At 44.5% G+C, this 22,437-nt stretch overlaps 1 protein-coding gene across 1 annotated transcript in view; it reads right to left on the reverse strand.

Annotated features, from left to right (window-relative positions):
• LOC144686200 (uncharacterized) overlaps window positions 1-22,437 on the reverse strand; it is a 188,138-nt gene that overhangs the window by 111,968 nt on the left and 53,733 nt on the right. The window contains exons 5-7 of the mRNA XM_078551296.1: window positions 11,135-11,221; window positions 10,965-11,009; window positions 9,173-9,226 (exon numbers count right to left, since the gene is read on the reverse strand). Of these exons, the coding sequence (XP_078407422.1) occupies window positions 9,173-9,226; window positions 10,965-11,009; window positions 11,135-11,221 (186 nt within the window). The remainder of the gene's footprint in view (window positions 1-9,172; window positions 9,227-10,964; window positions 11,010-11,134; window positions 11,222-22,437) is intronic.

A 22,437-nucleotide genomic window follows, 5' to 3' on the forward strand; every position in this document is an offset into this window, starting at 1 on the left:
AAATAAGAATGAAAAGGAACTCATCGAGTAACTATTTGGTTTCAGGAGCAGTAAAATAACAACTTTCCTGCCAACATGAAGACCATGCTGCTTATGCTGCTATGATTGCATTATCTGAATATTGCTCAAATGGGAGAGGTTTGAGAAGCTGTGTACCTGAAGGATCAGTACTGGGTTCACTTTTGTTCTCAGCATATGTTGTTAATTTGGACTTGGGTCTCCTGTATATTGACTTGGAATTTGCTGATGACTCACAATATGATTTTGAATTGGTACTGTTTTAAAAACAGAGGTCTCCATTTTAGGACAGAGATGAGGAGAATTTTTTTCTCTCAGAGGGTTGTGCGACTTTGGAACTCTCTGCCTCAGAAGGTGGTGGAGGCGGGGTCATTGAATATTTTTAAGGCAGAGGTAGATAGATTCTTGCTAGGCAAGGGAATCAAAGATTATCGGGGGTAGACGGGAGTGTGGAATTTGAAACACAAACAGATCAACCATGATGTTGCTGAATGGCAGAGCAGGCTCAAAGGGTCAAATGGCCTACTTCTTGTTCCTATTTCATATGTTTGTACCAGGGGTTTGGCAAATGGCAAGAAAGACTGTAAAAACTTCGGATGGTATTTTCCAGGAAATGGAATCAGCAGACAGATGATAGTTGCAACTTGCCATGGATAAGAGCGAGGTACTACAGACAAGATTTTGTGGAGAGAGCAGAGGTCCCGCCAACGGAGTCGCAAGTGAGAGGTGACCCCGCTTTGGCAGGTGATGGGACCCAAAGTGGCAAATTATGTGGCTGTCATCGGAGCTGCCATGCAATTTAGGATGGCAATCCACCTGTAAGGCCTATTGGCCCAATTATGAGTGGCCATTGCTGTTGAGGGGCCCTCTATAGGCCACAGAGTGTTCATAAAGGAATGCCATTCCCCAGAACCTGCTGGGAGGCTGCCAGGTTTCGCATGCCAGTTTCCCCACACAGTGGTCGGCCCTCCTAATGTGGGAAATTGGCCACAGAGGCAGGGAGTGGTCCTTAATTGGCCACTTTAACTTTAGTACCTGAGTTGGCTTCCTCATGGGCCTCTGATCTGCCAACTTTCTCAAAAATGGCAAAATGGCGTGGTGGTGAGAAAACGTTGAGCTCCCCCCTCTCCCTGCACCGCACCCATTACCCCGCCCACTCTCCACAAAACCCTGATACCTTCTCACATCATTTTGCCAGCTTTCTCGCCTCCCAGCCCATTGCCAAAGGCCCAGAAAATTCCGGATTATCTTTTAGAAAGAAAAACCAGCAATGGGAGTAAACGCACAATAGGAATATTCTGAAGGGTGTGAATCCTTTGATAGCATGCTTATGCATGAGAAAACTAGGGGCTCAAATACTTAATTTCCTGAAAAGGAATATGCAGAACTATAGAGCCAAAAAACAATCCAACAACATTTTCATTTTATAAATAGGGACATTTAGTACAAGAGTAAAGAGTAAAAATGGTAAGCTTGTATAAAATATTGATTAGGCCACAATTCAAGTGCTGTGTGCAGTTTTGGGAGTTCTATTATATAATGGACAATGCTACAGAAAGCTTATATGAACATACAAACATAAGAGTGTATGAACTAGGAGCAAGAGTAGACTGATCTGGTGGCCTCAACTGCATTTTCCTGTATATCCCTTTAAACCCTTTGATTCCTTTGTCAATCATGAATCTAGCTCTGCCTCAAAAATGTTCAATAATCCTGCTTCCCCTGCTCTCTGAAGAAGAGAATTCTACAGACTAACAACACTCTGAGGAAAAAATTTCCAATCCGCTAGCTCTAGTCTCTTGCATAAGGGGAAACATCCTCTCAGCAACCACCCTGTCAAATCTCCTCAGGATTTTATAAGTTTCAATAAGATCACCTCATATTCTTCTAAACTCCAATGGATACAGGCCCAACCTGTCCAAACTTTCCTCAAAAGATAACCCCTTCACCCCAGGAATGAGTCAAGTGAACACTGAATTGCTTCTGATGCAATTATATCCTTTCTTAAATAAGGTGAGCAAAACTATACACAGTACTCCAGATAATGGCCTCACCAATGCCCTATACAACTGTAGCAAAACATCCCTACTTCTTTATTCCATTCCCCTTGCAATAAATGGCAACATTCCACTTGCCTTCTTAATCACATGCAGTACCTGCACACTAACTTTTTGTGACTCATGTACCAAGACACCCAGATCCCTCTGTACAGCTGCTCAACAAACTGTCTCAATTTAATTAATATGCTGCCTTTCTATTCTTCTTGCCAAAGTGGACAAGTTCACATTTTCCCACAATATATTCCATCTGCCAAATTTTTGTCCACTCACTTAACCTATCTATATCCCTTTGCAGACTCCTTAAGTACTCTTTATAACTCACTGTCCTACCTATCTTAATGCCATCAGCAAATTTAGCAGCCATACATTTGGTCCCTTCATCCAAGTCATTGATATAAATTGTAAATAGTTGAGGCCCCAGCAGTAATCCCTGTGCCACGCCATGGGCTACATCTTGTCAACCCCAAAATAACCTATTTATCACTACTCTTTACTTCCTTTTAGTTAACCAATTCTATATCCATTCTAACATGTCAAAATGTGGTTAAACACCTGGAAAACGTGCACAAAGAAGACGCAAGATGGAATGGGTGGATAATATCAGAATGAGGGCTGATATCTCTATGGGACAGGCAGTGAGGGCAGCAGAGAATAGAAGTCAGTGGAGAAAGATTGCTCATAGTGCGGCTAACCCTCGGAACAAGGGCAGATGAAAGATAAGACAAGACAAGCTAATATGTTGCCCCCTACACCATGAGCTCTTATTTTGTATTGTAACTTTTGATATGGCACCTTATCAAATGCCTTCGGAAAATCAAAGTACACCACATCTGCATTTGCCCCTTTTTCACCTTGCCTGTTACTTCCTCAAAAAACTCTTAATAAAATAGTCAAACACGGGGCAGAATTTTTCGCTCAGTGAGTGGGCACATGCCCAACCCGCTCGAGCATGAAATAACGCACCATGGCGTTGGCCGAGCGTGGCGATGTCAACGCGCAGTCGTGCTATAGTTCGGTCGGCGGGCGCACACCAGAGCCGGCAGCGCGGCTGCCAACAACTAAAAGGCCTGTTAAAGCCATTAACTAATCAATTAGATTAAATTTTTTGCTGCCGGTCCAACCAAACAGTTGGTGGGCAGGTGAAAAGGCTGAGCAGCCCTTGCGTTTTTTTGGAAACCTTATCCACGGGCAGGATGAGGTTTCCAAAAGCAACTGAAAATAAAATCAAATCTTTAAATTTTCATTAATAAAATGTCCCTGCTCATGTGACAGAGTCACATGAGGGGACATGTTTTATTATTTTTTGTTTATTATTCCTTTATATATCTTCATTTCCTTGAGACATCTCTATGCCAGGAGTCCGACCACCACCCACGATCGTCAGCACTCCGCGATTTTATGCGGGCAGACCAATTAAGGCCCGCCCAGCATGATACGTGGCCTGGATTGTGCGCAAAGAGGCGGGTGGGGGTGGGGGCATGATATCCGCCGAGTCCAATGGCGACCAAGCAGCCGATTCAAATGCGGTCTCAGGGGCCCCTGGAAGGCTGCCACCGAAGGACGTGGAAGTGTTGCCAATGAAGACTGTAGCAGGTGGACACGGCAAGGGGGAGGGCAGGCCGGTGAGGCAGTCAGCCCCGCGTTTTTCGGATGAGTGCCTCACAGTCTTCCGGGAGGAGGTGGCAGCGAGGAGAGAAACGCTTGTCCCCAGGGATGGGAGGAGGAGACCCCCCACAACACACCAAAGTGGCCTGGGAGGAGGTGGCATCCAGGGTCAGCAGCCACGATGTAGTGAGGCGCACATGGGTCCAGTGCCGGAAGCACTTCAATGATCTGCTGCGATCGGGAAGGGTGAGTACCGTGTTGGCATAGGTCACATAGCAGAGCAGTTAAGAGCTGCCCATCCCCCAATAGACTTCAGAGGTGTTAGAGTGTGAATGCCAAATGTCATTGAGGCAGGAGCTGGCCAAGGGGGTGAGCCCTGGCTGCTTGGACTGAGTGCCTTGCGGCTCCCAGGTCACAAATCGGCCGAGCCTTGCGAGGTGTTCCTCAGGTGGGATTGGCCAGGCTGCAATGGTGCTGCAGGTAGAGAGTGGACTATTCAATGCTTCTCTGCCCTTTCAGGAGATAACATCCCATAACAATGCACTGAGGCTGTGGACTGGCAGGGGACCCCCACACCTCCTCATCCTCTCACGATACGAGCAGGAGACCCTGGAGCTGGAGAGGCACCATACACCTTGGTCAAGCGGCCACGGTGAGGTTGGGGTGCCACAGGAAGGTAAGAGTGCAGTGCACCGAGGTGAGAATGTCGGTTATTGCTACCATTCCAGTGTAGTCTCTATATTGACGTGAGCCTGGAACCTGGAACCCCCATTGATAATCGAAAGACGAGGGCACCATGATGCATATCTCTGTCTCATTCGGGTGCCAGGCATGCACAGTGACAGTTTCATGACTTAAACTAATGACATGTCCTTCTTCTCCCTTTTAGGCTCACCAGCAGCCGTTCATTATGAGGAGCCTGAAGGCCCACCCCTGACCCTTGAGGGCTACCATGCTCACCATACACCTGCATCACACCCTCCCTGTCAAGCAGGCACCAGTGCAGATACCAGCGCTTCAGTGGGCATAACATTGCCGTGTAGTCTATTGGTGCACATTGCTGAGGGCACTTCACTCTCGCTTGAGGTGCAGGCAGAGGCAGAGAGTGCCCAGGTCGTTGGCAGTCGGAGCACTGCTGGGGGCCAGGGCAATGCTCAGTCGATGGCTGATGATGGGCCTCTGGAATCATCCCTGAAGCAGCAGATGCTGGATGTCCAGTAGGGTGTGCGGGAGGATCTGGCAGAGATATATGAGGGAATGTGTGCCATGGTGTCTGTTGTGGAGGAGTCCATGCAGACCATAAGCACTGCATTGATCCTCATGACCAAGCACAATACCTCCTCCATGGAGAGAGTGGCGACTCGTGGAGAGGCTCCTTCAGGGACTCAATCAGGGCTTCCTGGGGATGCGCTCAGACCTGCAAGCCCACACATCAGCAATTACCTCAGGTGGTCAGTGCCAGTGTGGGCGATGGATTAGGCACCCAGTATCCCAGCTAGGTGCCCATCCATCAATGGTGAGCAGGGAGGTCCAACGTGACCTGACGTTGGTGCACGAGCTGCCTGTCATCTCTGCGGGCTCCTCTCAGGGCGCTCCGGATGATGGCAGTAGCTCCTCTGCCCCTCTGCCAGTGACTGTGGCATCCAATGAGGCTGCGGCAACTGGGGAGATGCCAGTCGTGGCACTGGCCACTCCCTCCCAGGCAGGGCTAGCACTGGCTCCATGGGCCAGAGGAGGCCCACCAAGGTCACCAAGGCCAACAGGACAGCAGAGTGAGCAGGCTGTCTCCAATGCCAGTGCCCGCAAGGTGGGAGCACCTAGACATAGCACCCTCATGCATAAACATAAAGCATCTTAAGCACAACACGGGCTGATCACGGGTGATATTTGGTTCCCCATTTTTCGGCATTTTTTAATGGTGTGATGTAAAACACCATGTTAATTTCTGCGACTTTTAACATTCATAAGTAAATGAGATGTTATTTTATGCAACTGGCCTCTGGATGCTTCATTTGTTCTGTAGGTGCAGGGTAGGCCACGATGTTATGATGGACATGTGTCTCCTGAAACTTTATTGCAAAGACACATGGTTTATGTTGCTGATCAACGTACTGGTCCTGTAAAGTATCGAGTATGGAGCCTACAGGCCTGGCATGCGGTGGTGGCTCTTATTTGGTAGGCTAGCTGAAGGAGTGTTGGATCAAAGCATCCCAGGTGTCCCTGCCTCCCTGTAGGTCACCCAGGTCAGTGTCTATGCCCTCAGCGTTTTCCTCACCATGCTCGTCCTTGGACTTGCTACTGGACTCATCGTCTGTTGCCTGTGTAGCTGCGTCAAGATCTTCTTCCTCCACTGCATTTCCCATTGCCATTGCCAGATTATGTTGTAGTCTACCCAAAATCCACAAACAGGACTGTCCCGGCAGACCGATCGTGTCAGCCTGTTCCTGCCCCACGGAACTCATTTCTTGCTATCTTGACTCCATTCTCTCTCCCCTTGTCCAGTCCCTTCCACATACATCCGTGATTCCTCTGACACCCTACATCATATCAACAATTTCCAGTTTCCTGGCCCCAACCGCCTCCTCTTCACCATGGACGTCCAATCCCTCTACACCTCCATCCCCCACCGGGATGGTCTGAAGGCTTTCTGCTTCTTCCTCGAACAGAGGCCCGAATAATCCCCATCCACCACTGCTCTCCTCCGAAGGCTGATCTTGTTCTCACACTGAACAATTTCTCCATAAACTACTCTCACTTCCTCCAAATAAAAGGTGTGGCTATGGGTACCCGCATGGGCCCCAGTTATGCTTGTCTCTTTATGGGGTATGTGGAACATTCCTTGTTCCAGTCCTACTCCGGCCCCCTCCCACAACTCTTTCCCTGGTACATCGATGATTGCTTCGGTGCTGCTTCATGCTCTTGTCTGGACCTGGAAAAATTTATTAATTTTGCTTCCAATTTCCACCCCTCCATCATTTTCACATGGTCCATCTCTGACACATCCCTTCCCTTCCTTGACCTCTCTGTCTCAATTTCTGGTGATAGACTGTCCACCAATATTCATTACAAGCCTACCGACTCCCACAGCTACCTCAACTACAGCTCCTCACGCCCCGTTTCCTGTAAGGACTCCATCCCATTCTCTCCGTTCCTTCGCCTCCGTTGCATCTGTACTGATGATGCCACTTTCAAAAGCAGTTCCTCTGGCATGTTTTCCTTCTTCATTAACCGAAGTTTTCCACCCACGGTGGTTGACAGGGCCCTCAACCGTGTCCGGCCCATCTCCCACGCATCCGCCCTCACACCTTCCTCTCCCTCCCAGAACCATGATAGGGTCCCCCTTGTCCTCACTTATCACCCCACCAGCCTCCGCATTCAAAGGACCATCCTCTGCCATTTCCGCCAACTCCAGCATGATGCCACCACCAAACACATCTTCCCTTCAACCCCCTTGCGGCATTCCGCAGGGATCATTCCCTCCAGGACACCCTGTCCACTCCTCCATCACCCCCTACACCTCAACCCCCTCCCACGGCACCTTCCCATGTAACCGCAGAAGGTGCAACACCTGCCCCTTTACTTCCCCTCTCCTCACCATCCAAGGGCCCAAACACTCCTTTCAAGTGAAGCACCATTTCACTTGCACTTCCCACAATTTAGTCTACTGCATTCACTGCTCCCAATGCGGTTTCCTCTACATTGGAGAGACCAAACACAGACTGGGTGACTGCTTTGTGGAACACCTTTGGTTTGTCCACAAGCATGACCCAGACCTCCCTGTCGCTTGCCATTTCAACACACCACCCTGCTCTCATGCCCGCATGACCATCCTTGGCCTGCTGCAATGTCCCAGTGAAGCTCAATGCAAACAGGAGGAACAGCACCTCATCTTCTGACTAGGTACTTTACAGCCTTCCTGACTGAATATTGAGTTCAACAATTTCAGATCATGAACTCTCTCCTCTATCCCCACCCCCTTTCCGATCCCCCTTTTTTCCAATAATTCATATAGATTTTTCTTTTCCCACCTATTTCCATTATTTTTAAATGCATTTCCATCCATTGTTTTATCTCTACCTTTTAGCCTATTTCAATCCCTTCCCCCCACCCCACCCCCACTAGGGCCATCTGTGCCTTGCTCGTCCTGCTTTCTACCCTTAATGTCACCTATTAGCACATTCCTTAGATAATATCACCACCTTCAACACCTCTTTGTCCTTTTGTCTATGACATCTTTTGGCTATCTCCACCTATCACTGGCCCTCTATCCACCTCTACTTGTTCCACCACCACCCCCCCCGCCCTCCCCTTAAACCAGCTTATATTTCACCTATTTTCTATTTTTCCTTAGTTCTGTTGAAGAGTCATATGGACTCGAAACGTTAACTGTGTTCCTCTACGCAGATGCTGTCAGGCCTGCTGAGTTTTTCCAGGTATTTTTGTTTTTGTTTTACACAAACTAGAGTTGTGTTCGAGGAATTTAGGTGTTTAAGAGATAATTTGCTCAAGGTGTTAAGGGGAACAGATAGGTTAGCTAGAGAGAAACTGTTTATGCCTGGCTGGGGAGTCCAACACTAAGGGGTATGGTCTAAAAATTAGAGCCAGGCTTTTCAGGAGTGATATGAGGAAACGTTTCATCTCCCAGAGAATGATGATATTTGGAGCTCTTTTCTGCAAATGACAAGTGATGATAGATCATTTGTAAATGTTAAATCTAAGATTGATAGATTCTTCTTCTCCAAAAGTATTAAGGGATGTGGGCAATGCCTGGAGTTAGGTCACAAATTGCCCATGATCTCATTTAATGCTGGAATGGGCTTGTGGAGTTAAACTGTCTACTCCTATTCCTATGGTCTTATCTAGACTCCTGAACACCATAAAATCAAGATGTCCTTTCCATGAGGTATAGTGCAACTCCAACCTGTAGGCAAAATCACAGCAAGTGTGCCCCAAGAGACCCATTCAACCAAATAGATTAAATGCAAAGTTTATTCCTCACTTGGCAGGGTATGAATTGTGTCTGACTTATTGATGCGGCATCTACGGTACAATGGAACCCTTACTCCCAGCCACCTTTCACGTTATGCTCTTCTAAAACCAAAAAAGCCTAAAGCTGTTACATTCAAAATATTTGTACACACCCAGATGCAGGGAAATCACATATGAAAACTGATAATGGGAGTTTGTGTAAAAATCGTAATGGGGCAGTTGCAGGGAACATTAGAAAATTGAAAACTTTCCTAAGACTTTTAAAGGGATCTTTTCTTTCCAAGTTCATCGATATGTACAACTACTGTGCCAGGAAAAATGTAGTAATAAAGACAAAGAAAATATTACTTCAAATATCAAAATAAGTTGAATTCATAACGAAGATGTAAGGTTGCAAACCGTAGCAAACAGCGTGGTTGTTTCAGCAAAGAGACACAATGCCCAATTTTACCTTGACAGCACCAAGTATATTAGTTTTAGATCTTTGTTAAGATACTCACTCTGGAGCCAGGTGGTCCAGTCGCACCAGTTGCACCAGAGTAACCTTGGGGACCCTAGGAGCAATCAAAATGTACATATATTACAAAAACATAGAAGATCAATATATTTTCTGAATAAAAGTATATGTTCAATGCCATTTGCAATACATTTTACAATGCAGCTAAAGGCTTATAACTATTTTCTTGAATAATAAGATGTATATACATAAGCAATGGCAACTTGGGGTTTACTTCAATGGGCGGAATCTTATGGTCCCTCCTGGCAGCGGGATTTTCCGTTCCCGCCAAAACCAATGGAGTTCTGAACGGCTCGGCGCATTTTACAGCCCCGCCCCCACCACAACAGGGCTGTAAAGTTCCACCTAATGATTTTTTTTTATGGACAAAGCATCAACACTTTGATAAGACAACATCATGAGAAAAATGCTTATCTAAAAATTATTGTGCCCACTTTTTCAAGCAGAAAACATATAACTGTATACCACAGCCTATTTTAAATTAAAAAGATTTTTGCAAAACACTAAACAGATATTTGAAAATTTGTTACATAACTGGTCATTTATAATGATCACATGCATTAAAAGAACTATTAAGTCTGTTGCTGCAATATAAACCCTCTCTGTTTATTTCCTTCTTCACATGCTGATAATATTTGCAAAGTTTGTGTTTGTTAAATTTCTATTAGATGAACCAATTGGTAATTCAGGAAAAACCTCTTTAACCAAGGGAGCGGTTAGTATGTGGAATTTGCTACTACAAAGAGCAGTTAAGGTGAACAACTGGGATGCCTTCAAGGGGAGGCTGGATAACCGCATGGGGAGAAAGAAGTAGAAGGATATCTTGATGGGGTAAGATGAAGAGAGGCCGGTCGAGGCTTGTTTGAAGCATAAACATCAGGTTATATCTTTTGGGCTGAATGGCCTGTTTTTGTACTGTTAAGTAAGTACTTTGTAATACTTTATCATCTATCAATAGCTACAATATATTGTTTTTATTATTTGCAATCTTGAATCATGCATTGAAACAGCAGTTTTTAATGTTTGATAACTCACAAAGAACATATTCATACCTCCACAAGTGAAGCACATGAGCAGCAACTTGTGGTACTTATTAATATTATGAACAGAGACAGCAGCTAGCTTGCTTCTGAACGGTGACATTTGTTGCCAAAGCCTGGATTGTAAATCATAAATCTATATATTCCTAATTTACTGTTTATGATGATATAGTATGGTATAATTAATCTCCTGCATATACAAGACATAAAGTAAGGTACGTAGCTTTGATTTAAAAATTGAACTTTATAATAGTGGCAAGTACTGGCCAATGCAACTTTTAGGAGGGGAAAAAGTCTGCATCCTGAAAAAGCATATTTACCTCACTCTAGTTACAAGTTTCTGAATTTATTTCCATTCCAAACCTTTGCAAGACTTTTAGTCTCCTGCACTGTCGCAGATTGAGAAATTCAGTGCTAGTCTTTGTTTTCACTGTGAACAATTTACTGAGACACAATAAATATGCATTTTTGACTAAAGCAAATGAATTTTGCCTCTGTTTTTGCATCATGCATCACTTTACTTCCATTGCCTTAGCATGTCTGATTTTTACATGTGGAACTATAACCATTTTGGAAATATTTGGACAATAGCTTGTTAGTGGTTTGTGATTATTTTTAAACTATCCACTTTATCCACTGAGACATTTGTTTTAAATTATCGTAATTCCCTCTTTCATTGAGAAAACATGCAAACATGACAAGGAAAACAAATAGCAAATAGAAGCAGATACTTACAGGAGGTCCAATTGGTCCAGTTGGCCCTCTAGGTCCTTGAGGGCCCTAAAATATTACAGAATTATAAATCAGAGCTATTTCAAAATTAAAGCTAAATAGCTTTTGTAGTTTGTATTTATTCATGCATTATCAATAGATATAACGTAAACATCAAAGCAAAATCATGATACCTGAACAACAGGTGCGCTTGGTCCAGGACCATAAAATGTAGATTTGCCATTCCATTCTTTATTGGTAGCATAGCCCCTGGAATAATCCTACAAAGGAGAATAAAATTGAATGTTCATTATGTCATAAACTTAAAACTTTATTTAAGCATTTACAAACCAAAATAAATAAAACTATACCACTTGCTATAATTAATTAACATAATATTTTTGTCTAAGCACACATGTGTTAGCTATTGGGGGAACAACATCATGGAAATTCATTTCACACATTGTTTTTGCTCAGCAAGAGAGAAGAATGACAAGAGTTCTCTATCACTTTCATCGTGTTGACATGTGTATTTCGACGTTATGTATATCATTGTAGCTAAATAAAAATAAAAGCTCTCCTGAAATGGAGCTATTTGATTCTTTTCTAATTATAATGAAATTTTGACTAAGTAGAAAAGGTTCAAACATCGGAAAGCAGCATAATAGAGAGACCAGCTCTGATCTCATTTAAGCTATATTACAAAACATTACTAAGTGCATCAGCTATTAAGCCATCAACAAAAACCTCTAATCTGTACATAGTTGGAAAAGATGTTATAAATCTGAAGAATGCAGAGGCCATAAGAAATAAAGCAGATGTCGAAGTATTATCCACTAATTTCTTTGAGATGATTGATCTTAAAAGAATCCAGTAGATAGAAATACAGGTAAAAGAGGAGGGATTTCTCAAAGTTAAAACCAAAGCAGGTGATTGCAATTTTACAGAGCTCATGGGTGAAACCATACTAAGAAAATTGTATGCAGGTTGAACAATACAACTTTGAAATAGTTTAATTGGAAAATGTTCAGAAAAGAGTAGCAAATACTCTTAGGGCAGGATTTCTCAGTCGGCGTGTGAGGGGGGGGGGGGGGGGGGGGGGAGAGTGGGAACCGCACGCCAATGCGTAAAATGACGCGGGATGACATCATGCGGAACTCCCGAGGTCACCCTGCATCATTTCAATTTTCAGGTCGGCGGGGTCGCAGCCGAATCAGTTGTGCGGCGGCCAACCTGTCAATGGCCAATTGAGGCCATTTAAAAAGTAATTGCAGTAGTTAATGTACCTGCCCATCCAACCTTAGGGTTGGCAGGCAGGCCAGGAGCCTTGGCGGGCTTCAGAGGAAGCATGAAACCTCATTCAGGGGCGGGATGAGGTTTCATGTAGATTTTTAAAAACTTAATAAAAGTTTAACTAAAAGTGATGGACATGTCCCAACTCATGTGACAGTGTCACATGAGGGGACATGTCAGGGAAATTTTATTTTTCTATTTTTAACATTTTTGAATGTGGCGCCGATCTCCCTGAGGCAGCACTTAGCCTCAGAGAGATGAGTGTGCTCTTTCACACACACGCGCAAAAGAGCGCACTCTTGGTTTAGGGAATCCCACCCCCCACGCACACAGGGAGCGCATAGCGCTTCCTGGTGGATGTCACGCTGGGTGGGCCTTAATTGGCCCGCCCACGTAAAATGGCGGCATGCCCCCCAGTCAGGGGTGCCGATTGGAGGCGCGCCTGCATGCGCCTGCTCCTGAACTTCTCCCCCAACGGGGGGAAAATTCTGCCCCTAGAATGTAGGACCTTAAGTTTTAAAGGTTGTGAGAAATTAATGTTGCAGCTGTAAGAAATTAATGAATATCGATGAAAGAAAAATGAATTGAACTATACCAGCTCAGTGTCAGCTTGATTCAGTTAGCTGCATTCTTGTGTCTCTAACAGAAGTCTAAAACTCACAATGGATTTGATAGAAAGTGTAGATTGACATGTAGTTTGTAGGGAATGGAATAAGGCATAAAGGTTGCCTGTTTAGGCATGTGTAGGCGGCCAAATGGGACTAATTGAAGAGCAGGTATCCTAATCAATATTCATCCCTCAACCAACACTCTTGAAAGACTAATCTTCTGGTCATTCATTAATTTGCCCACATAACAGTAACTGTGCTTTAAAAGTAATCCATTGGTTATGGAGTGTTCTGGTTCATCCTGTCAAGGGTGCTAATATAAAAACAAATTATTTCTTCTTTCCAAGCTTTCCTCTTTCTGCCTTAGTATATTAAATATTTAGCTAACAAAATATGTTAGTTCAATTCATTCCTTTGTAGTTACTATTTTCACAAGAAGGTGTTTTACAAACGTTTTTTCGATGAGGGAGAATCAATTTAATTCCCAATTAAACTATTTTGCACATTGGTCTATGTTATTACAATTTACAAGATTTGATGTTAAACTTCGTTCTTTTTAACACTCTTGTTTATGTGAATGTATAGAATATAATTGCACAGATCCTATGGATTCAACATAAATTTACAATATTTTATGTTAGGCCTAGAAGGATCCCTTTTTACAGAGTAGTAGGCATATTGTATAGGCCTCCAACAAAATGTGTTCATTATCACATTTTAAAGAGATCTAGGTGCCTACCTGGTTAAAAAAAAAATGAATTTCAGTTAGAAGTACAGATAAAGGTAATTAATGGGCTGTGAAACATGATGGTTCCTAAGCAGCAGTGGATATGTAACACTAAGAAAGCTAATCAATCTATAATATTCATTATAGCCAGGCATGATTTGGAGAGGAGTGCAAGGTTTATCTTTGAAATACTGTGAGAAAAATTTCAAAAAGTTTCCTCAGAAGATATGTTGGGCAGACTCCATGAACAGATTATACAAGGTCTGTGGAATGAACAAACTGAATAGTTTTTCCTTGTTACAAACTTTTACGTTCTTATACACACATTAATCTAACCTGAAACCAATAGAACAATATGATTAAGAACTGGTCCAAATGATTCATCAGTGGAAACAAAATATCTATGCAGTTGTCAGTTTACTGTGATGATTCTGTTTTATTTTACTGAATGAATTCTAAGGTTCATTAGGCCCATTGGTAGGCTTGGGGATCATGATGTGCTATTACCCCATGCCCGATCGAAGTGATGCTGTCGGCAAGCAAACTTCATGCTGCCCTTCAGACACTATGAGGATAGTGTGAACAGGTAGCCAAGGAGATCAAAGCAAGGAGTTTGACCAAGGACCTGGGTACAGGGCTGGAAGAAGCATCACAGAAGTGGTCAAGGTCAGCGAATGCCTCTTCAAGTGCCATATCCTACCAGCCACGTCACTGACCTCACACACTGCTCAATGCACCCCACCCCAATGGCTCACTCATCAACAATTTCAAGCAATCAGGACTCATGCCTAACTTTCATATGCTCCACTTCACTGTCACACTCTTACCACGACTAGAACCTTCACACCGACACTTCACAGCTTCCACCTAAGGCTAGATATTCAGCTATGACAGGCACTTCATCCAAACACATTGCAACACACTCACTGTCACGTTTCTCTTTCTTGCATGGCATGGTGGCCCTCTTGGAGTATACAGTGTAACCAGCATCCCTGAAGACAACCAGGAGGCAGTTGGTAGTATGTCCTTGCCTTATGCACCTTCTCAAACTCTACTTCACCCCTAAACTCATGATCTGGTATGAAATACAAGCTGAGTGGTTCTCCCCCAACCTGTTTCCCTCACCTAACCCCCACCTTATGTATTGCTGCTTTCAGATACCCAAGAACTGCTGCCTGGACAGGTAGTGCTCCCCGGAGCATGAACCTGCTGTTCTCTCTCAGGGTGGTAGCATTCGTCATCTCACCATTGCCACTTTGCCAGTGCCCCTGATATTTCCTATCATCCAGTCAGCTCAGAATGCTGCCTCCCACACTGAGATGGTGCAGTCCAAAGCAGGGTCCTCTAGACACAGAGCTGCTCAAGGCTGTTGAGAGAGTGACTGTGGGGAGTTAATAGTAGATAATAAGGAAATGGTGGACGAAATGAACAAATATTTTGTTTCTGTGTTCACTATAGAGGGTTCAAAAAACATTTCAGTAATAGCTGTAAACCAGGAGGTGAAAAGGAGAGAGGGACTTGGTGAAATTGCAATCACCAGGGAAGTGGTACTGAGCAAATTGATGGAGCTGCAGGCTGACAAGTCTCAGGGTCCTGATGGACTTCATCCTAGGGTCTTAAAAGAGGTGGCTAATGAGGCAGTAGATGCGCTGGTGTTAATTTTCCAAAATTTGCTAGATTCTGGAAAGGTTCCTTCATACTGCAAGGTAGCAAATATAACCACTCTATTCAAGAAGGGAGGGAGGCAGAAAACAGGAAATTATAGGCCAGTTAGCTTGACATCTGTCATGGGGAAGTTATTAGAATTGGTCATTAAGAAGGCTATAGCTGGGCACTTAGAAAAACTTAAGGTAATCGGGAAGAGTCAGCGTGGCTTTGTGAAAGAGAAATCATGTTTAACCAATTTACTGGAGTTTTTTGAAGGAGTAACATGTGCTGTGGATAAAGGGGAATCTGTAGACGTACTGTACTTGGATTTCCAGAAGGCATTTGATAAGGTGCCACATCAAAGGTCATTGCAGAAAATAAAAGCTCATGGTGCAGGGGGTAACATATTAGCCTGGATAGAGGATTGGCTGGCTGGCAGAAAACAGAGTATGCATAAATGGGTATTTTTCTGATTAGCAGGATGTGACGAATGGAGTCCCACAGGGATTGGTGTTGGGGCCTCAACCTTTTACAATTTGCATCAACGACTTAGATGAAGGGAGCAATAGCATGGTAGCAAAATTTGCAGATGACGCAAAGACATGTAGGAAAATATGTTGTGAAGAGAACATAAGGAGGTTGCTGACAGATATAGATAGGTTGAGTGAGTGGGTAAAGATCTGGCAAATGGGGTATAATGTAGGAAAGTATGAAGTTGTTCACTTTGGCAGGAAGAATAAAAAAGCAGATTATTACTTAAATGGACAACAACTGCGGAATTCCGAGGTGCAGAGGGATCTAGGTGTTCTAGTATATGAGTCACAAAAAGTTAGTATGCAGGTACAGCAAATAACTAAGAAGGTGAATTGGATGCGATCCTTTATTACACTATCCTTTCTTACGAGAGCAATTGAACATAAAAGTAAGGATGCTATGCTTCAGTTATACAAGGCATTGGTGAAACCACATCTCCGATAACATGTGCAGTTTTGGTCTCATTATCTAGGGAAGGATGTAAGTGCATTGGAGGTGATTCAGAGGAATTTTACTAGATTGATACCTGGAATGAGCAGGTTGTCTTATGAGGAAAGGTTGGACAGGCTGGGCTTGTTTCCACTGGAGTTTAGAAGAGTGAGGGGTGACTCGATTGAAATATATAAGACCCTGAACGGTCATAACAAGGTGATCATGGAAAGGATGCTTCCTCTTGTGGGTGAGTCCAGAACAAGAGGGCACTGTTTTAAAATTAGGGGCTGCCCTGTTAGGATAGAGATGAGGAGAATTTTTTAATGAACAAAGAGAGTTATGTGACTTTGGAACTCATTGCCTCCAAAGGCGGTGGAGACAGGGTCATTGAATATTTTTAAGGCAGGGGTGGATAGATTCTTGTTAGGCAAGAGAATCAAAGGTTATTGTGGGTAGATTGGAATGTGGAATCTGAAGCACAAGCAGATCAGCCGTGATCTTATTGAATGGCGGAGCAGGGTCGAGGGGCTGAATGGCCTACTCCTGCTCCTATTTCTTATATCCTTCAAGGCCACCTGAAGTCACTCCACTGAAAGTCAGCAGCCACAGGAGGAGCAATTAGATAGGCAAAGGCATCCATAAGATAGGCACCAAAGGAATGCACAAGGTTGAGCATGGATTGTTTGAAGTGTTGTTGATGCCTTGGGCAATATTGACTCCAAGAACCAAGATGACAGCCACAAAAGTTGCCACAGCAGTGGCATAAATCCTATGATGTTCACCACAAAGCCGAGTTGATGGAAACAGCTGCTCTCTGTGCTCCAAACTGTGAGCCACTGTGCCCAAACTCACTGGCATTTTCTGGTATTTTTTTTTATTCATTAAGGGTTGTGGGTGTCACTAGCTAGGCCAAAGTTCATTGTCCATCCCTAATTGCCCTTGAGAAGGGGTGGTGAGCTGCCTTCTTAAACCGCTGCAGTCCCTGTGGTGTAGATAACACCCACAGTGCTAATTGACTTTGCAGCAGTTTGATACAACTGAGTGAGCTAGGCAGTGGTCTAGCAAGCCAACCATATTACTGCAGATCTGGAGTCACATGTAGGCCAGACCACGTGAGGATGGCAGATTTCCTTCCCTTAGGGCATTAGTAAACCAGGTGGGTTTTTTTTAACAACAATTGACAATGGTTTCATGGTTATCATGAGACTTTTAATTCCAGGTTTTTATTGAATGCAAATTCCACCATTTGCCATGGTGGGATTCAAACCCCAGTCCTCTGCATTACCCTGGGTCTCTGGATTACCAGCCAGTGACAATACCACTAGACCACCACTGAAAATCAAGAGTCCTTAAGGGAGTATTTTGAATCAACTCCACTGTCTCCAAGAGAAAAGAGAATCCACCAGCCATGACTGCAGGCTGACTGCTCCAGTGAGAAACCCAAATACCAGCAGCTATTCTGAAAAGTGACCTTTTAAGCAAGCATTCCGACAATCCGTGAATATCTTTTTTCTGATTTTACTTTTTACTTGGGCAAGATTTAAGACATGATATACTGCGGATGTTTATTTTTTGGTGTGCATGTGCATGCGTGCGTGTGTATGTTGTTTTTGCATTAGTGGGTAGTTGGACATATTTGTACATTTTAAATCTTTTGTTTATAATTTCTGCACCTCTACTTGAGTGAATTTTAGCAATAAAACTAACTCTTTACTTGTTAGCTTAAGGAACCTGGCTGGCTTATTTCTTACACCAAGCTATACATAGCTCAGTAAATATATTGAGTTGGCAATATCAGACCTTATAAAAAATTCAAACACCATTATAACCATCCCAGGAGTGGGACAAAGAGAGGAGTTAGCTCACCTTTCCTAACATGGTCATAAAAGATATTTGGGGGCACATTTGTGATTTAAATTCCTAGGCGAACAAGAGTAATTGCGAGTGAAAAGTAAATTAATTCTGGACATAATTTTAAAAATCAGTACAATTTTTTTGTGTGCTAGGGGATTCCACACTAACCAAAATGTCCACTTTCGAAGTGCGTTTTTAGAACAAAGTGAAATAACTTGGAACAGTTTAAAGGCATTGTCCATGACGAATTAAAAAGTATGGCGTTAGAATTTCGACCAGAAACCAGGAAACAAGAAATTCAAAAATTAGTGGCCAACAATCATGAAATTGAATTGGAAGAACTGGAGATAAGTGTAGAACAGGAAACAGACAAACTAGCTTTAGCAAAAATACAGTTGGAACAGAAGGGGCTAGAGTTGAATTTCAGGAGAGAGAAAAGGAAACAGAAAGAACATTTCAAAGAAAAAAAGAAGAGAGGCAGGAATGGAAGGAAGAAAGAGAATTTTAAATAAAACAGCTTGATTAAGAGGGGAGGCTCTCCTGGACCCAGGGAAGTTACTGATAGGGAGAAGCCTGTCCCCAACTCAGGGCCAAGTGCAGAGAAACTTAAATTTGTCCAAGGAATGCCAAAACTTGAGCAAAGGGATGTGGAGGATGTGAGAAAATTGCAAAATAAATAAAATGACCCACAGAAAGCTGGGCACTGCTCATGCAAAGCAGGTTAACAGGCAAAACCCACATTTATGCCATGCTTTCTAAGGAGACCTCTGCAGATTATGAGTTGGCCAAAAAGGCCTTAGTGCTCATGAGTTAGTGCCTGAAGCTTGTAGGCAGAAATTTCAAATCTCTGAAAACAGCGTGAGCAAACTTACATTGAGTTTGAGAGGGTCAAGCAATCATGGGATGTGAGCATCACTGGCTCAGCCAGCATTTATTGCCCATCCCCAACTGCCCTTGTTCAGACAGCATTTAAGAGTCAACCATCTTGCTGTGGGTCTGTAGGGCATGACCAATAGACATTTTACTTTTTACTTGGGCAAGATTTAAGACATGATACACTGCGGATTTTTACTTTTTGGTGTGCATGTGCGTGTTGTTTTTGCATTAGTGGGTAGTTGGACATATTTGTACATTTTAAACCTTTTGTTTATAATTTCTGCACCTTTACCTGAGTGAATTTTAGCAATAAAACTAACTCTTTACTTGTTAGCTTAAGGAACCTGGCTGGCATATTTCCTACACTGAGCTATACATAGCTCAGTAAGTATATTGAATTGGCAATATCAGATCTTATTAAAAATTCAAACACCGTTATATCCAACCCAGGAGTAGGACAAGGAGAATGGTGAACCAGATGGGTTTTTATATCAATCAGCATTGGTTTCATAGTCATTTGAGACTTTTTTTTAAATTCCAGATTTTTATTGGATTCAAATTCCACCATCTGCTGTGGTGGGATTATGAACCCAGGTTCCCCCTGGGTTTAGTCCAGTGATAATACCACTAACACCATCACCAACTTATCTTTGACAGCTGGATGGGAGCACTTAAATTAGTGACTACCTGTGAAAGCCTCAGAGAGGTCATTCACCCTGAAGAATTTAAAAACTTACACCCTATCTCTGTAAGAGCACACATGGAGAACAAAAAGGTTATATATGTGTTTTAATTTTTTTTTGACAGCTTAACATGGAACGCATGTACAGGTCATATTTCATTCCCTATGAGGTGAAGGTGTTATGAAGATGTGTCATGTAGAAAATTAATTCAAAATCTCATCAGCTGCATATGTATTGCTTTATAATGTAATCAGTTGGATATAATACATTGAACTTTTTGAAAAGAACACTTTTGCTAAGCAAAGAACACTGACCTGCACCAGCTACTATGTTACATTTGTGAAGGACACAAGCTGCTTTCTGGAGACACAGAGTGGAATTTTCCGTGCCTGCTGGTGTCGGATGTGTTCGGTGGCGGGAGCGGACAATATGGTGAAAGGGCCAAAAATCGGTTTCACAACATCATTTAACCAGTTTGAGATCATCCGCTCAGCCCGGCAATGGTGGGCGGCCTTTCCACCATCAGACCTTGGAAACCTCATTGTAATACATCTGCATGTCATTATAAGGCCAGCCCGCCAAAATCTTCCCCCCCACTCACCCCCCACTGGATTGTCTGCCGCGTTGGCGTGATTGCAGACCGACGTGTTTCACAACAGCATATAAAAGGCATGCACTTGGCATCCTGCACTTAGAGGGAAACTCGGAGGTGAGTGCACAGTAATGTGTGCAGTGCTCACCAGGGTTGCCTGTTGGCCTTCAAGGTTGAGGGAGGGGGAGTGGCGAAGGCTGCCCTGCGGTTGAGGTGACTTTGTTGGGGGGAGGGGCGTGGAGCCAAAGGCTGCCCTGCAATTGAAGACAGCGCACAAGCGTGTGTGAGGTGGGAGTGGGGGTGGGAGGTGGGCAAGGGAAGCGGCCACACATTAGGCACACCTTGTATAAAGTGACCATTTCTCTGCAGCCGAGACAGTTCAGGTGCAGCCACATTGACATGACTGGAGTTGCGCCTGTAGCTTCTCTGCCCACTCAAACAACGCAGGGGCATCAAAGTGCCACCAAGTGCTCCAGATCTTTTCACCCCTCGGGCACAGACTGCAAAGTAATGAGCGTTTTACTGGACTGCAGAATAGTTGGATGACTGGGCACGTTGTACAATCTCCTTGCTAAAGCTGGCCGTGGAGCAGTAACTGGTGGAGGTGCTCACAGCCCCTTGTAATGTCAGCATCCCGGTTTGGACCAGTCTCCCCCAGGGTTCAAGCTAACAGTGCAGCCTTGCAGTGCGGGTTAGGAGAATGTCTGCGCCTGAGCTGAGAGCGCAGCATGTAGTCCAGTGGGCAAGGTGGCCACCAGAGGAAGGTGGGGTTTCAGGCAGCCATGCAGCACACTAATCTCTTGCCATCCAAGTGGTGGCCAGCACTCTCTGGGGTGTGTTAAGGGCCTTCAGACTTAACCTAGAGAGGTTCTTAGTACACCCATGCTCAGCCAAACATCTCTCTCTTTAATTCTGCAGGAAGAGTACATCAGGGTCATGGAGCCTGGTGGCCTAGCTGTATATCTCGTGGCCTAGAGAGCAAAGACGATGGAAAAAAGAGCGACGGAGGCGCCTGGCTGCGCAGTGGGAGGAGCAGCAACCTCAGGAAGAAGAGGAGGCTGGGACTCCTGCAGACGCCCCCCAAGAGCCACAGTGAGCCATCGCTGGTTAGTGCCTAGCTAGACGCAGGGTCTATAGATACCGCCTTTCATTCCTGCAGATGACCAAGAACCAGTGTTGCTGAAGACTGCACATGCCTAGGGAACTGGTCGGTCACATCTGTCAGCTGCTGCAGGACTTAGTGTCACGGGGAGGTGGAGAGCATCCACTGCCGTGGCTGTGAAAGTGACAGCGGCACTCAATTTCTACGCCAGTGGCTCCTTTCTGGGCTCCATAGGTGACCTCTGTGGGATATCACAAGTCTCTACCCACAAATGCATCCATGAGGTCATGGATGCCAACTTTGCGAGGGCACACAACTTTGTGTATTTCACCCAAAACCAGGACAGCCAGGATGCAAGAGCAATTGGAAATTCCCAGAACCTCAGGTTTCCCACAGATGCAGGGTGCCATCAACTGCACTCGTATGGCGCTCAGATCTCCATCGCAACGCATGGTGGAGTACATAAACCACAAGGGGTTCCATTCGCTGAATGTTCAGCTGATGTGCAACCACCACAAACACATCCTGCAGGTCTGTGCACGGTTTTCAGGGAGGGTGCACGACGCCTACATTCTCAGTCGGTCACAGATCCTTGAAGTCCTTCAGGGTCCACCAAAGCTGCAGGGTTGGCTCCTTGGAGATAATTGCTACCCACAGAGGACGTGGCTGATGACACCCGTGAGGCGGCCTCAGGCTGCAGCAGAGCGATGGTATAATGTGGCTCATGCTGCAACTCGCAACTTGGAGTAGCAGACCATCGGGATGCTGAAAATGAGGTTCTGGTGCCTGGACCAGTCTGGTGGAGCCCTGCAATATAGTCCACAGAGGGTGTCACACATCGTCGTCGTCTGCTGTATCCTTTACAACCTGACGGTACAACGGGGAGAGGAGATGGATGAGGAGGAGCTGGAGGTATCCTCCGATGAAGAGGACATCGACAGTGATGAGGGTGAGGAGGTCCTCGAAGGTGACAATGATGGCAAAGAGGCCCTTGCACTGGCTAGACGAAGTAGGCATGCTCATGAGGCCCTCATAGCTGCTAGATTTGTGGAGGATATTGACAACATGCAGTGAGGTGACCCCATAGATCCTCACATTGCACCTGTGAACGTTTGACTCCAGTCTGGCTTATGGCAGCGCACATGCCCT

This window comes from Cetorhinus maximus, chromosome 11 (genome assembly GCF_964194155.1).
Source record: "Cetorhinus maximus chromosome 11, sCetMax3.hap1.1, whole genome shotgun sequence".
Classification (NCBI taxonomy): Eukaryota; Metazoa; Chordata; class Chondrichthyes; order Lamniformes; family Cetorhinidae; genus Cetorhinus; species Cetorhinus maximus.